Source organism: Fundulus heteroclitus, chromosome 23 (assembly GCF_011125445.2).
Source record: "Fundulus heteroclitus isolate FHET01 chromosome 23, MU-UCD_Fhet_4.1, whole genome shotgun sequence".
In the NCBI taxonomy this organism is placed as follows: domain Eukaryota; kingdom Metazoa; phylum Chordata; class Actinopteri; order Cyprinodontiformes; family Fundulidae; genus Fundulus; species Fundulus heteroclitus.
Window position 1 is genome coordinate 32,065,684 of NC_046383.1, and position 17,275 is coordinate 32,082,958.

Here is a 17,275-nt window from a genome sequence, read left to right on the forward strand (position 1 = left end):
ACTTTTCAAAATTGGAATGAAAACATTCTGGTGCCCTAAAATGTTATACTCTGACCAATAATGGCTAAATCGCTAACCATAACGGGCTGATGTTTACACAATGTGTAAACAAGTGTGTAAATAGATAAATATTTCATGCTGAAATATTTTTTTGCCTCTTAAACAAAGATAGACATGGTATTAAGCATTTACATATAAAGTCATTCTAATTTTACATTTTAATAAAGTCACAAGTTTTATTGTTCATTTTTTCACTCTCTCTCTCACACACACACCAATCCTGAGCTTTCACACCAACAAAAATAATTTCTTTGTATATTTTTGCATGCTGTTTATATCCACATTCATACAGTTTAGAGCCTGGAAAAGGGTTTAAAATTTCCAGGCCATTCCAGAGTCTTACAGTTTGCTTGCAACTGGGGCAGGAGCTGAATACCCTTGAAAGAGAATTGTTTAGCACAGCTTCATATGCTGACACTGTAACTCCAGGGTACTTAATTTGGCAATGTGATTCAGCCTTAGTTTGTCAAATACAAAGACAACAAATTAATAAGCATTTGAGTACGGTTTATGGGTTGGGTATCTGCAATCTTATCATCACGTAAAAACTCATCTTCAGAACCAATCTCTGCTCAAAATGGTGATCTGCACCATTTAATCTACTTTCACCAGTTATCACCGGTTATTGCACCGTAACTGCAGAAGATACGGGCAGAGTTGCTCCCTCTGCCTTTACTCCCTCAGCTCCTATGTTAGGATGGGCTCCAGCGCGTAATGAGGCGGAGGGATATTTCAGCTGGTTATACTCACTGTGTCTGTAGTGCGGCAGCACCACTTATTTTAGAGCCCAAATAAGAGACTTAACTTTCAGAAACAAGTCCAAAAAACTGCAACCCGCAACTCATGAAATTGACAAGCGACTTTAGAAAAAAGAAGCTCAAAGTCGCATGAAGTAAGCGGACTTGGCAACACCCACCCTGCTTCTTTTATTCTCTAATCTCCCATAAACTGGATTTTCTGTTTCACTTCTGTGCCCCACCCCCACCCCAACAAAAACAAAAAAAAACAAAAAAAAAAACAACTATAAGAACTTCATAAAGGATTTTCCTGGTCTTCTAACTGGGCCGGACTACGATCATGTTCTAATTGTTGAAAGTTTTTCCACACATGAGCTCGGCCACTCACCGGATCTGATTCTTACATAAACCTTGTGCTCTGCTCGACATTGTAAGATTTTTAATCTTTTATCTGCCGCTTCTCTGCAGGTTTTAGTCAGCTGTCTGTTCCTCCTGATTTCTTTTTCAGAGTTTATTTGCTGGTGTGATGCTTTTTGTCAAACCATTCTGCACTCCGTGGTTTCAATAAAAAATAGGTAGCCTAATTCTAAACCCAAACCTTGGAATAATGAGAGGACTTGTGCTGTCAGGAGGGAATGTTGCTCAGGGAATGAAGGTGGAAAAGGGAAAAACTGTGGGTGTCCCATGAAATTATGAAAGAATGCTGCCTTCAGTATACCAGAACTCCTTTAAACAGGCAAACATGGCCTATTTTGAAAATGTTGTCATCCACCAGACATAACCACCGTATATTATACAACACAATTGACTCTGTACTTAACCCACTAAAGAACCCTTGTTTTGAAGGCTCTCATGAAATGTATAATAATTTCCTAATGTTTTTTATTGAAACTGCCACAAGGGCTCTTATTACATCTCCAGACTCAGACCCTTCTGACTCAGTTTGTTGCTCTGCTGTCTTTCATCAGCTTGATCGTTTGCCTATTTCTTAGGGGATGTGGTAAGGCATGTTAAGCAATCGGGCTCCCCAATAGAGGTTTTTTAATTGTTGCAGTGTTCCTACCGTTACAAATTGCAGTTTTAAGTAGGGACCACACTCTGGTGTGATCCCTACTTAACATAAACATGCAATAGTTGAACCTCTACTTAAGAAACCTGGCCTAGATCACTGTTGGCAAGTTATAGAACTATTTCTAAGCTGCCATTTGTTTCAAAATATTTTGATGAGATTGTATTGTGTCATCTACAATCATTCTTGGAGGAAAATCACATTCTGGAAATTTTTGAGTCTGATTTTAAAGCCCATCATAGTACAGAATCAGCGTTATTAAGATTCATTATTGATTCTGGTGACTACTCTATTTTGGTTCTGCTTGACCTAAATGCTGACTCTCACACTGGGGACCACAACGTTGTATTATCACGTTTAAATCACCTAGTGGGCATTCAGAACACAGAACCTTATTGGTTTAGATCTAATCTGAATGATCAGTCTTTATGTGTCATTAATTTAGACACAAAATGATCCTGTGCTCTTCTGTCATGTGCTGTCCCTCACAGCTCAATCTAAGGGCCACTCTGTTTTTTTCACTGTATTTATTGCTTCCAGGTTCCATACTTAGAAGGTATGGAATTTCATTCAACTTATATGCTGACGATTGCTAGATCTATCTGAAGGACAGCTTTTCAATCAAAGCACTTTTGGATTGCTTAGAGGATATCAAAGCTTGGTTGGCACAACAGAAAACAGATGTGATTGTATTTGGACCAAGTTAAAGTGAAAGTCAAAGTATCTTTATTAATCTCCTTTGGGAGAAATTTACCTTGGATACAAGGATCGGTGCATCGTACTACATCTTCGGTCACTAATAAGAGGGGTCTCAGTAAAATAATAAATAAATATACAATAGCAACAGCAGTTCATAAATCACAGTTTGACTGAAAGAATCATATTAAGTACAGTGCAAATCAACCTTTAAAAATAGAATCATTTCAAACACTACTGCCCTCACAGTTTGCTGCGGTAGATCATAAGAGACCATAGATGTGGCCCCCTACAAGTCCTCACCCTTACCCCGTTAATCTTCTCATCCCAAACCATGCTCTCCTTAACAAGTTTTAGAGACAGTGGGATGAACAAATGTTTATATCTGTTATATTTGCATAAGGGGGTCCTGTACCTTCTTTTGGAGTTCAGTAGCACAAATTCAGAGTGGGGCACATGAGAGGAGTCGAATAAAATCCTGTCTGCCTGTTTGTGGATGGACTGCTCAATAAGTTCCTTTTGGAGACAGAGGAGGAGCCATTGCCATTATTTTACTAGATATCTTTACTAAGTTTATGATCTAAGTGGCCCATGTGAATCCAACACTGTTGATTGAGACCCCAGATCACATTTTTTTAACCAACTGTTACTAATTTGGCCATTATAGCAAAGTACCAAGGCAGCCATCCGTGGCACCAAAATGGTGCCACGGATGGCTGCCTTGGTACTTTGCTCGCTGGTTTTTTCTGTATTTTTGTAAATTTCTATTGTTTCCTGCTTCAACACTGCAGCCACCTTTACAAGAGAGCAATTGCTTAACATCAGGAACTCTGCTCTGGGCAGCTTTGCTCTGTCCTTCATTGAACCGGAGAGCTTCTGTAAGATTCTGGTCAGAAGCACGGCAACTATCTGTGGAATCTAGAGAAGACGCGGGCGAGTTAAACGGGCATGGAAACTAGTCAAACTTCACCAGTGGAGACTATGGGCTCCGCTCCCATCCATCAAACTAGTGAATTTCTGCTCCCTTGTGAACAAAACTGATGAACTGCTCCTTGTCTGCACAAAGAACTCAGACTTTCGCCAGTCCGAAAGAAGGCCCAGTAGAGACTATACCACCCGGCAGCTCAAGAAGTACAACCTTCCGCAGGAGCTACTAATCCTTTTACACTGTCATCAACTAGTGACCAAATTGAAATTAGCAGTTAGAGTTGAAGAAAGGATCGTCAGGTTTGACATTCCATCTATTCATGACCTGTACAGATCCAAGGCCAGAAAAAGGGCAGCTTACATAACTGTCGACCCAACACACCCTAGTCACAGGTTATTCAGCCTTTTACTGTCAGGTCAGCGCTACAGAGCACTATTGGCTAAAACAAACCAACATTTTCTATCCCCAGGATGTGTCTCTAATGAACACCTTACAGCCAGTGTAGCCTCTACAGAAAAAAAACACATCTACACTTACTCGCCAGGTTTTTACTCTTAATATCTATGTAGCTCACACACACATATATATAAAATTCTGCAAATATAAACGTAAAATAGATCTTTTGCATTTCCTAGTGACTTAGAGACAGAATAAAGCATTTCCGTACAAAACTCTGGGGCCTCAAGCCAAACACTGAAATGATCAAGTCAAAATAATCATATATACATACTGCACCTGTTCTTACCTTTCCAATGTAAAATATTTTTTACAGGGAGAAGGTTTTTGTTGTAGATTGTAGTTTGCTGGTTTGCTTGTCTGCCTGTTTTTTTTTACACAACGCGCCCGTTGGAATCCAAAGTCAAATTCCTTATTTGTACCTTCAAAGTTGGTGAAAAAAGTTGATTCTGATTAAGATAGACAGTGATTTTGAACCGTACAGTCAAATCAGAGGAGTTGTAAAGTTCTGCTTTTATCACTTAAGGTGATTGGCTATGGACTTTATGCTGGAGTAAGACAATCCTTGCTGCCTCTTCTCCAACTGGTTCAAAATGCTGCTTTGGAGAGGTGTAGTTGCTAAATGAGTGGTGTTCAGTCAACAACCTGCTTTTTAACACCATAAGAACCAAGGAGGTCATCGTCGACTTCCGAAAGACTGAAGTGGCCTATTCCTCTCTCCACATAAATGGGAGCAGGTAGAGATTGTAGCCTAATGATTCCTGGGAGTCATCATCTCTGATGACCTCTTACTGTGTGGTCTGGGAACATAAGGGTAATGACAACGAGGGCCCAGCAGCATCTCCACTTCCTGAGAGTTCTCGTGACAAACAGACTGAACCAGAAGCTGCTTGTGTCCTTCTATCATGCCACTACTGAGTGTCATAACTTATTGCATCTCAGTGTAGTGTGCTGGGAGCAGAGCAGCAGATAAAATTGCCCTGCAGAGGGTCATAAACATGGCACAAAAGATGACCAGATGTCCCCTGCCCTCCCTGGAGGACATGGCCAATTCCAGATCCATCTTCAAATGCCCAGCTCATCATCTGTTTAGACTGGTGCCTTCGGGCGGTTCATCATCTGTCTGCTACTACTATCATCCCTTGCTAGTACTACTAATATTCCACAATGCTTGTATTATTACTATAACTGTATTATTTATAGCTTATTGATTTTGAATAGTTTTTCTCTCTTTAATTATTTATTTGATTGCTAATTGTATATTGATATATAACAGGAGAGGCACATGTGATTTCATTATGTCATATCATTGAAATAAAGTTATTCTAATTTTTTTAAATCCTGAGCTAAGTTTGAAGGGTCAACATGTCAGCCAGCCAATGCACAAACATTGTCGAGACAAATCCTGAAAGTCTTGCAGCTAGAAATGCAAAAAAATGTGTCTTTACAAAGTTGTAACTAAGAGGGTCTGAATGGAAATGGATCCCACAACCGTCAGAATTTTCTTTGTAAGAAATTTGGAAACCTACATATGCTTTTACTTCCACTCTGCAATAAGCAACTACTTTGTGTTTGGTGTATCAGGGGAAAAAACAGAATAAATGAAAAAAATGTGAAAAAGTGAAACTGGTATGAATAATCTAACAAGCCACTCTAAATGGAGAAAGAGAAGAAGGGAAACACAGGAGAGTGTTTCCTTTGGTGTGTTTAGTATGCAGATCTTATATAACCCATCAGTTATTTTGGCGACTTCATAAATTAATTTTGACAGCTAATTAGTTCTTTATAGAAAGTATTTAGAGAGTCATCCTGGTGGGCAGTGGCTGTTGTAATATCAAGGGTAGGGCTTGACCCCTTAGGTATTTGCTGTAGTTCCCTAAATGTTTAATTTCTACACATAAACATGTGCTACAAACCACTTCTCATTGTTTCTGTTTGTTGGTTATCAAATGTGTTTTTAAAAAAATTAAATAGTACAAATTATCTCAATGTCAGTGAGTGCATTGAAGCACCAGCATTGTGGCCCTCACAGCTCTTGTTTTTACTGCTTTTTAGCAACAAACTCTCAGTGAGCCATGCAGTACAAACAAAAGAGCTGCAGACAAATGTTTTTGTTTCAAAAGAGATGAGCAGCACTCTGAGGTCAGAAAGGTTGAACGTGGTCAATTGGTGACCACCACTTCAACTCACGAAGAGATACTATAGTGATTTTTAGTAAAATAAGAGAACAGGCAGGCAGACAGACAGACAGACAGACAGACAGACAGATAGATAGATAGATAGATAGATAGATAGATAGATAGATAGATAGATAGATAGATAGATAGATAGATAGATAGATAGATAGATAGATAGATAGATAGATAGATAGAGATTAAGGATTAAGAAGATTAAGTCTTTATAGAGCAAAACATGATTTTCTCTACCTCTGTCATTTGTTAAACTGAAAGTCCAGGCTTTCATTATGACACACACATTGACAACACATAGCTAATGCATAAGCAGAAGGTACTCTGGATGCCCTTTTTTGAGTGGTGAACACTGGTGGCTGGAATACGTAAACTGTGTAAAACTGAGATAGACCAGTGGGACTAGACAGAAGGGAGATGATGATGTGTTGACCCAAGGTATATTCTGTAACTTCCATGAAGGACGAAAGGGCAGACCGAATGGCAAGCAAGGATTTTAATGATGACATCAAAATCAACACAAGTAGCACAAACAGAAAACAGAGGAGGGAAAACAAACAATGTGGAAGAACTACGGAGCAATAGGGAGCATGAAGTCAATGGAAGAAACTATCAAAGAACTAGGCAAGGAACTAGGCTTCATCGATATCTCTTGCAAGGAAATTCTCTCAAGACAGACAATGAGAAAAGATGCCTCATATGGGGATAAGTAGTATTCAATGGTCAAAACGTAGGGCCTATGAGTGGGTAAAGAGGTGGCTTTGTGTTCATCAAAGACCTCTTTTAGGCTGTGGTATTCCTCTGGAACCTTGAAAAGATCCGGGAAGGTATCTTTAGTCTATTCTGAGCTAGAGAAGGGAAGAGAGGCGTCATAGAGGCAAGTGCACAACCAATGCTCTGACCAATTTAAAATATCTGCTTTGCGCCAATCTATATGTGGATTGTGGGATTTAGCCATGAAGACCCTAGGATGACTGGAAATTCAGGTGAGTGAATTAGTAGAAAACGTATCTTCTCTACGTGGTTACCACTTCATCTCAAAGGCTCAGTTCAGCTTTCTGAGTGATTTGAGGAATCCTGTGACCATCTAGGGCTATATTTTTTTGGATTTCAGAGCAAAACCGTCCAAGACTCTTAGCCATCTTATAGTTAGAAAAGTTGTATGTCAGCTTCAGAGTCATTAAACACAGTACACTTGCAAACCTGTCTTTGTGTTGAATTTTTGCTGGCATAGAAATAATTAAAAAGAATTTAGCTGGTAGAGAATTACTTCACAGTTGAGTCTAATCTAGTAACAGACACTTCTGGACCACACGATTCTTAGCCCCACAATAAAAACACAGGTTGGGATATTTGTGTCTCTGTCTCTCCTCTGATGATAACATTGATGGCTTGGTCAGACCAATCTGCAAGAGCTCATCATAACTCTGCTCAAGGGTTCTAAAGCAGACTTACGACTGTTTGGTACGTCAGCTCTTAACTCAGGCCTGATTGTAATCGGTGGTTTGATGTTGGTCTTGAGCTTCTCCCATTTTTGCTGTTTCAGCTTGAGATTACTACAGGAATCCAAATTCTCCAGTTTCTCAAGAGTGATAGGGACATCTCGTGTCACAATCTCATCCTTTATATCCTCTACAAGACCTTGATAAAAACATAATTCACAGCCTGATCCTTTCATCGACTGCTATGTTGGACAAAAGCCCTGTAGCTTGTCTTTCTGGAAGAACTGTATCAAAATTCTTGTGAGTTCTCTTGAAAATGCTTTAAATAAGTGACAGACGACCGAATTTCTTGACCACTCTGCAGTGTCTCATAGTTTACTGCTGATTAGTTAGCAAAGAAATGTCACATGCCACTTTAGCGTCTCAGTGGGAAAGAAAACGGTTGGAGCTCAAAAGGTATTTCACATGGGGTTAAAAAAAGTTCTGCACTCTTTGGGTTCTCCTTTAAAGACTTTGGGTTGAACTAGGCATTATTCATGGACTAATGAAGCAGCAATATCAGCAGGAGCAGCGGCAACTGGGGTTTTAGTTTATGGATGAACTGGATTATTCATGCCGCGGAACAAATTTGATTTCTCCGCAAGGCTATCCTTTAGCCTGGTAATAGAAAATTCCTCACCAAGTCACCATTCATCTACTAGAGTTGAGTCCATAATGGCTACATTACACTGGACTGTCTGCCTTAAAGGAACCTGAAAAGACAACCAAGCAGGGAATATGATTTACTGATTTCACTGAGAAACAAACAATGGTGGGAACTCTAGAATGCTGGCAGGATAACTTAGGAACAACTTCTACATGACATCAGAGGAGCTCCAATCCGTGTTTGTGGGAGGTTTCAGCCTTGGGGAGCAATGGAGAAGCCCCGAGGAGTGCTCCTCTGGCGTGTGATCTCACAGAAAGTGAGGGGATTCCTAGGCCAGACGGAGTTTGATGCTCAGAAAATCCAAAAAGCTGACAAATCCAATTTAGAAAAACAGAGCTTGGTTGGGGGACAGGCAAAGGTCGGTTAACTTGAGCAAAGAGCAGAATTTTCTAGAGAGGGAAAGGCAGAAGGCGAGAGTTGGTAATCAGGTCTAGAGTCGAAAACCAGGAAGCAACATCAAGTAAGGTCCAAGAGACAGAATGCACAGAGTTGGGTTAGATGTGTGTATGTTTCATGCTGGCTAGACCCAAACATGGAAGAGACTAGCATGATGTATAGGAAGTAGCACACAGTTTAATCCAGTAACACAGTTTTTATTGGTACATTGAATAGTAAATGGAAATGCCAGTACCAATACATAGATGATGATTTTTTTATTATCTGTCTTTCATTTAGGAATGGTGTGATTTCTCTTCTCAGTTACCTCACTATGCTAAGTATTGTTATATTTCCAGAAATTTAACCACATAACCATAGTGTTACTTATATAAGTAGCATCTGTTTGGAAACCTGAGATCATCTAGTATTTTAACAACCGATTAACATGAATACTTTTATTTCTGCTGGACAGTTTTCTCAACTGTATCCAAGTTCTTTATTCAGCTCAAGTCAAAATGACACAATATCCATTAGTGTAAAGGTTGGTTGGATTCAAACTTGTTGTATTTTCAAATGTTATAGCAGCACATCATGAACTCAAATAGTAGGAATACTAGATATTGATGGGAATGAATGAAGCATGTTGTGTTTTCCTTACATCTTCGTCACTCTCTTATTTTCGTCTCATCATTCAAATTCGAAAACACATCCCAAAGAGGAAATTAAATGTTGTAACACATTTTGCAGAAGTTTTTTTCAAAGAGGCGCTTCAGATGGCGATGGCTGTGGACAAGAAATATAGTAGTGGTCTGTCTTACAGTAGATCTTGAGATGCCTCGCTTTGGGGGTTTCTGTAATTTTCTTTGTTTTGTGAAAAATCATTCTTTGCACAATCATCTCCAGAGGCTCCATAACAGAGCCAGCCATTTGTATCAGCTTTTGAAGCTTTTTTAAGTCATTGACTCCGATGCTGCGACTTGAACAGATGATGGCAGAAGATATATTGCATTCTTTACAGCAGACTTAAAAAAGACATGCAGGATTGTGCTGCATACACTAAAACCTCCTCAATGATTTCTTTATTTTATTTTCCGTAGTTAAATATTTTTATGACTTATGGAGCTAGTCAATAAATCGTTTAAGCCCTAGGCAAAAAATTATTAAATTGACAAATTATGACTCCCCAATCAAACCATAAAAAACTCTATGTGACTTCTGCTGGTAGATATTGTTTATTGGGGTCACATAACCGCATTTCACAATAAAAGACTATAAATACATCATTCAAAAGGACTTTAGATTGATGGCAATGCAAGCAGGTGTGAAATGTCCCCCAGGCAGATATGAGTTGATGTATGGTTGGTAGGGTGCAAAATGCAAAGGTAGAAAATTACATTGGGCAAACCCACCAAAACCTGCTTTATCTTTCATGCAATATGAACAATACCATGATCAGCATGTTATTTGTTCTCCAAATTACCATTCCTACTTTGACATCATGTCGCCATCTCTTTTTAAGAAGAGCGAGAGATTTGGTGCATGTTAAAAGCAACACATTCATTGATGTTCCTCAATGTGTTTTTATTTTTATGAAATGGACACCATGCTGCAATTGATGTTGGATTATTAAACAAACACCAAAACTCTTCCTGATGAGCTCTTTGTTCCAGTGATATTTTCTCTTGAGATGCTGCATTTTCCTCCTTGATTTTCAAAGCTTCCCGTTTCATTACTTCGGTAGTGTTGCTTCTCTGCTGTTTGTAGAGACCAGTCATGCTCATCAGTGGGGATTCTCAGCGGATTGCGGCACAGCGACTCAGAGATCAATAAATTAGAGCACGGAGCGTGTCTGCCTCTATTCTTGGAATAGTGTATGCGTGTGTGTGTGTGTGTGTGTTCCTGATTCAGAAAGACAAAGAGTTGATGGCAGTTTGGCTCTTTGTCCAACAGCATTCTTACTGGTGGGTTATATGTCTTGGGAGGTGTGCTTCAAGGGTATGGGGGGATGTCTCTGTGTTGTCTACATGATTGGCAGGTGGTCTGATGCCACTTAAAGGAAATTGATAAGGCTTAAGAGCCCCAGTGTTGAGCTGACGAAAGTAGAATGCACAAAGTCCTTCCTGACCAGCATAGTATATATCGACACAAAGATGTAGGGACATACGCTGTCTGACTGCCCCCCCCCCCACACACACACACACACATACACACACATCCTCTCACTATCTCTGGCTGTGATTTCTCCTTCCGTCCATGTGGGATGCCCTGCTTCATAGTTATTCTCACTTCCACAGCCTCTTTTTTCCCTTCGGATAAGTCCCATTTAGCTCAATTAGGGCTAAATGAGAGGCTGAGATGGAGATGAGAGAAAGTGGAGTTAGACTGTGAGATAGCAGCAAACATAATGTGAAACAGATGAAGAGGGCAGAGTGGGAGGAAAAACAGGACGCAGGAGACTCAGAGAGGGAGAGAGACGGAGAATTCCCACTTACCGTGTCTGGTTTCATAACCGTTCAGTGTTTCCATTTATGGCAACGTGTCACTGTTCTAATTGTGCATATCTGTAAGTCCATTTGACTGCATATTGACGTGCAAATTCCTCCTTGAGAAATAGCAGAAATGTATGCAAATTGCTCATGTTTTCATGGGAGCAGTTCAGGGTATGCGGTAAAGCAGAGTTGGAGATGCCTTTTGAACACTCAGTACCTGAATTTGGGATTATTCTGAGATCATACTAATACAGTCTTTGATGATACTCAGAAGATACTAATCCATGAATGATTTAGGCCAGAGACACTTTTTAGACTCATTACTCTGAGAGGAACTTTTCACACCATATGAAAATGCTGCTAAAAATTACATTGCTTCTGCAGATGGCGTATACTAAAAGCATCTGGTTACAAAATAAATAAATAAAATGAGCGGGCTAATCGCTGATTATGGATTCACAAAGAATTTGTTGAGCAATCTGCCAGAGTGTGAGATCAGCACATCATGAGTTTGAGAGAGGAGGATTAGAGGACTTGTTAGCAATATATATATATATATATATATATATATATATATATATATATTAAAACACTCATAGGTGTGAAATCTTCATTTTGTGTGTCCTACATTTTTACCTGAGGTTTTTGTTTTCCAAAGGGGGGCATGTCTGAGAGCTGGCATCTCTGTGCCAAAGCAAAATGTTCCACTTTTAACTAGGAGCTTGAAATGAGGGACCAGTTTGTTAAATTATTCCAAGCTTCTGCATAATTTGCATCGTCATTTTGCAACTCTGATGAAACATTTAGCGGGCCTGTGGTGTCCTCGTGCTCAAAGCATTTGCAACATCAGAGAAACAAAACTGGTTTACATCCGAGCCTCTGTACCTCGGCGCTGTCTGCACATTTTGACTCGGAAATGCTCAAAATTTCCTGGGAGACTGTAGGATTTGTTGGCAGATTAGGAGAGTTCATTCCTGCCTAAGTAGGTCCTTAACTGCATCTGCATGCCGCCAGAAAAGCTTCGAGTGGCAGTAAATATTTTACTGCAGTTGTGTTACGAGTCCCTCGCTGCAGATGAGTCAGCAGAGATGGGAATCTCTGGATCGGGATGATAGAGTTGCTTCATGGCTATACTTTAGCCTGTCAAAGAACTGTTTTGATTAAAAACACATTGTTAATTTAAAGTTTAGCTTGACAATTCATTGTCTTAGCATCATTGAAATAAAAACTGTTTACCAAAAGCTTGAATTTTATTTTTATCTTCACAAAATTATGCTTGTTTTCATAAATATACTAAAATACCAAAGCCAACATGTAATGTTAATTACCTAAGTGTGAAGCTGTTGATTTGGTTTACCCTTGAGATCTGCATAGCTCTGACTAATAAAGCAACTATTAAAGGTTACTTTGATGCCTTTACAGAACCCAGGAAAAGTGGGAATCTCCACATTGATCACCATCTAATAAACAGCGGGGTCATATCGACCAGTCCCTGTGTGGTTTCTTCATTTTCTCTACCTGCATACCTCTGTGGTCTGTTGTCTATCTCTTCTTTTCCGGTTTAAAAATTATTTTTCACGCTGTGGTGGAGAAGAAAATGGGTTCAAAGTGTAGAGGGCCTTGCAAAAGTCTTCACACCCCTTATGATTTTCCACCCGTACTGACATTAGAACCACAAACCTTTATTGAGATTTTTTTTATGATTGACCAACACCATGAGAAACTGAGACATTAGAGACATGCTGGACAAATACAAATGTGAAAAGTATTTGTGTTTTAAAATACTTAATTAGGACATTAATTCCCCAGTTTGTTCATTGGTAGTAATACTGCTATTACGGCAAGGTCTTAAAGCAGAAGTGTCCAAAGTGTGACCCATGGGCCCTTTGTGGCCCATGAAATGATTTGCTGGAGCTCATGTCTGCTATTCAATGGCAACACAAATGTGTCATTCCAGGAAGTAACAGTTTTTCAAAGGCCTTTGAAAATGGATTCAGACAAATTTAAATCGTTTTAAAATGGAAAATGTTTGGTACAGCACAAATTATCTGTCTACTGAAGCCTGTTTGCCTTCATTTTCATTCAACAGTAAATAAGGACCAGGTCCAGTAGCTTTTACTCTAAAGCAGACTGGGGCAGAGCCATAACTTTAATACAAACGTTTTTCAAGAAAGAGTGACCCATATCCTGCTCTTGTTTCTGAAAATATACTCAAACAGTTTTTGGACCATAAGATAATAAAACAATTGACCCGAAACATTTGGGACATTATATGCAATCATTCAAGACCCTTTTTCTATGTTTCTGTCAAAGTCCAGACAAATCCATTCGGTTACAGAAATTGCTAATTGATGTTCACAGATGCTCTCCATCCACTCTCACTGAGCTTGAGCTATTTTTCATCAGTCTAGATGTGTAAAGCTGGTAGATATTTACCCTTAAAGCTTTGCAGCTGTGATTGCAGGGAAACGTGGTTCTCCGGAGTATTGCCTCATGGGGGTTGAATATAATTGCATCCTTCAGCTGTCAACATTTTATTTGTAAAAACTCTTGAAAAGCATGATTAATTTTTCATCTGCTTTACATTTATGTACTACCTAGTGTTTGTCTTTCAAATAAAAATCTCCACAATTAAAAGATATATGCTTTTAAATTGAGAAAATGTGAGAAATATTAATATATTTTTCCAAGCCACTATATATACATTTTAAAAACTCACTTCTGTGCACATCAGAAGTGCTGTTCATTTTTTAATCATCTCTGAGAGCTACAAACAGTTTCCTGGTAGTACAGTATCTGTCTCAGTTACTGCAGTTATTGCTTTCTGCATCCCATCATTTTTTTTCATCCCTTTATGTTTGTTGAACCTAACATTTCTCTCCTCCCTGTTCTCTTTTGTTCCAGCTTTCTCCGTGGTTGCTGGTTTACAGCTGTGTTGGTTTGTCTCTAGCCGGAGGTGACTGTAGCCCTGCTCTGAGGAGGGCACCATGACCCAGGAGGGGCAGGCTCTGCCCTCTCCCACCCCACCTGAGAACACATTGGAGCCCAACACAGCAACAAACACGACTGATCTGCCTGCCGAAATACATAATGAGACAGTGGAGGACAGGTCAGAGGCTGTGGAGAGGGACAATACAGAGGAGGGCAAGGAAGAACAGGAGACCGTAGGACGAGAGGAGGTGGCAGAAAGTGAAGGAGAGGGGAGGGCTGAGGGAAATGATGAGGGAGGAGAAGGTGAGTTAAACAAGGTGGAGGAAGGTTCCACTGCTGACGAGCATCATCAGAGCAAAAGGGAAGAAGAAGAGGAGAAAAAGGACAATGAAGACATGCAGCTACCTGAAGAGAAAGAGGCAACTAACTCTCAACCAACTGAGCGGTTAGTGAACTAAACCATATGTACTTTACAAATAATGGGGTAAAATGCTTTATTAGCAAATACGGATGTCTTTAATGAAGTATTTAATGTAAACGTTTCCGATGATAGCCTTTTGTGACTAAGATATTTAATGTAAATATATTTGGCAGCAAAATGTGTTCTCAGTGTGGTTTCCTGGCACCTTTTTGGCCTAATGTGCTTCACTCGGTGTTTCTATCAGAAAAGCCCTCAAATGAGCTGAGCAAACCATATCAAAGAAGAGCTGACTGAGTTTTGAACCATTTATCAGATTTTCTCGAAAGAGAATAAATATTAAGAGGGTGAGGAAAACAGTGGCACCAAGAACCGTGCTTCCTTATTGGGTAGGAAATGCACATAAAAGCAGACCAGTAGCAAAATAAAGTTAAGACCGGTAAGTATTGCTGTTTTTTTATGTGAATATTTGGTCAGAAGGGTACATGCACTCATCATCAGTGTGAAATTCTTACAAATAAGTTTTAATGATGCACTTTTCAAACAAAAAATTGGTGCCTTGGTTTGGATTTAACGATTTTCTCAAATTTCTTTAAAGATATTTATTTGGCTCAAAGATATATGGGGTAATAAGTACTAAAAACATAATTATTCAAAATAAATGTATTTGTCAGATTTATGTTAACATGAAATTCAAACCAAGTAACACAAAGAAATCAAAACATGTTAGCAGAGAGAAAATGCCCGTTAAAGCTTTCCCAACAAAAACAATAAAATATGCACTTATCACAGCAATTGCTCCTATTCACACTCACTGCGCAAGACTCCACTGATGAAGGAAAAGCATGTTGGAGCTTGCTTAGAGTATCCTGCAGGTTTGGACAGGCCGGATGAAACACTGGAAGAATATACAATAGTCTGGTCAGATTAAGCCAAAGCTGAACTGAATGTTGTTGCACACACAATGTTTGGAGGAACAAAAGTTTTGCACTTTCCTCCTAGAACACAATACCAAAAGTAAGTTTGTAGGTTGGAGGATTATGGTGTGGACATGTCTTACAGCATATGGTACTGTCAGACTTCATATAATTGAATAGAGATATGTACTGGGGCATCCTTGATAGGAATCTGAAGATGGATTGGATTTTCAAGCAAGACAATGGTCCCAAAAACACAGCCAAGGAAACTCTTAACTGATGCCACACAAAGAAAGTGAAACTACTAGAATAGTCCATTCACTTGCCTGACTTGTATTCAATAGGAAAGCTATAGGAAGAACCATGGGCGTAGGTTTGATTTCAACTTTGGTAGGGACACTACTGGTCTCAAGTTTCATTGGTTTGATGTCATTGGTCCTACGCAATATGCATGCCCCTATTTTTTTATACTTGACATGAGCATCAGGGGACATTTCGTTTAAAGAAAAAAGCAGTATTTTTTGCTACATTAATACAAATTTTATAAGCACTATATATATTGTATATAAATAAAAAGCTGCTCCTTAATTTGTAATTAAAATAAATTAGACATCACCTGAAGCACTGAAGGGCCAGCTGCTTCACATCCAAGCTGCCCTGCATCATTATTACTGGATATCTGTGTTTCCTATAATCATATAATGTTACTATTATACAAGTGTGTTTTTAGTATTAAAGGATTAAATGTAACACAACCTTTTATATCATCCTATGATACTTACTGTCTGAGTGTTAAAATAGCTCCTTATGTCTCTTTTCATTTTTGGTGGCATCATCTACAATCACAACACTAAGCATGAGCCTAAGTTTATTCAAATATAAAATCGCTTTTAACAATTATTAAAATAAAATATAACACTATCTTATCCGTAATGTAATAATCTCCAAAATAAACAGCCAGATTCAAGCATTTTTACCGGACACTAATATTTGTACTAATTTACTTATGGACTGTGTGGAAATCTATGTAAAATCAAACCAATGTGTTCCTCTGTTTGTACTTTCCGTAAAGTAGAAATAATTAAATAGCACTATTATTATGTTGAACCCTAATTATGCTTTCTAAACAAAAAATAGCAATGTTTAGGCACCATCTCGTATTGTTATACTCTATAAAACGAATAACACCTGCTATTTATATCTGAACTGCCTTAAAGGGATTTTTTGAAAGCTTACATTCTTTGCTTGTCGATTTTTCCAGCAGTCTTCAGAACTCCTGCCTGACACTGAATATTTTTGTTGATAAAATGTATTATACTTCAGAATTAAATATTATTTTAAGATGCTAACGTTGGTTACTTACATTTCTTAAGTTCCACAAATGAAAACTACTCTCTCCTGCTTCTTCTATTGCCTGTTATAGCGTGGATAATATAATTTTTTTTAATCGTTGTAGTAACCGCAGTATTCTAGTGTGAATTAAATTTAAATTTCGCGCTGCAAGTATGCATGCACATGCACGCACTAGAAAACAACCAACCAGGGAGAGAGAAGGCGGGACTTAAGGCAAAACAACCAATGAGAGTGGAGTTAAACAGCACACAGCACAGTTACGTGCGCTGCTAAGTTAAAGCGACAGGAAAGACCGACTGGACACGCAGGCTGGCAGACGGAGCTGCAGCAGCAGCCGCCGCCAAGCAGCAGAGCTGCGAGAGGAAAATAAGCGACTGCTGTAACAACGATGTATTGTAAATTATAAACATGTTATTCACATCGAATTATTGGTAGGGACATGTCCCTATGGTCCCTATACAAACCTACGCCCATGGGAAGAACTGAATAATAGGCCCCTTCCAGAC

General features: G+C 39.0%; 1 protein-coding gene across 1 annotated transcript in view; it reads left to right on the top strand.

The window, feature by feature from the left end:
• Nucleotides 1–17,275, top strand: part of psd2 (pleckstrin and Sec7 domain containing 2) — a 53,945-nt gene that overhangs the window by 6,410 nt on the left and 30,260 nt on the right. Inside the window, exon 2 of the mRNA XM_012866814.3 lies at nucleotides 14,055–14,526. Within this exon, the coding sequence (XP_012722268.2) occupies nucleotides 14,138–14,526 (389 nt within the window). The 5' untranslated portion in view covers nucleotides 14,055–14,137. The remainder of the gene's footprint in view (nucleotides 1–14,054; nucleotides 14,527–17,275) is intronic.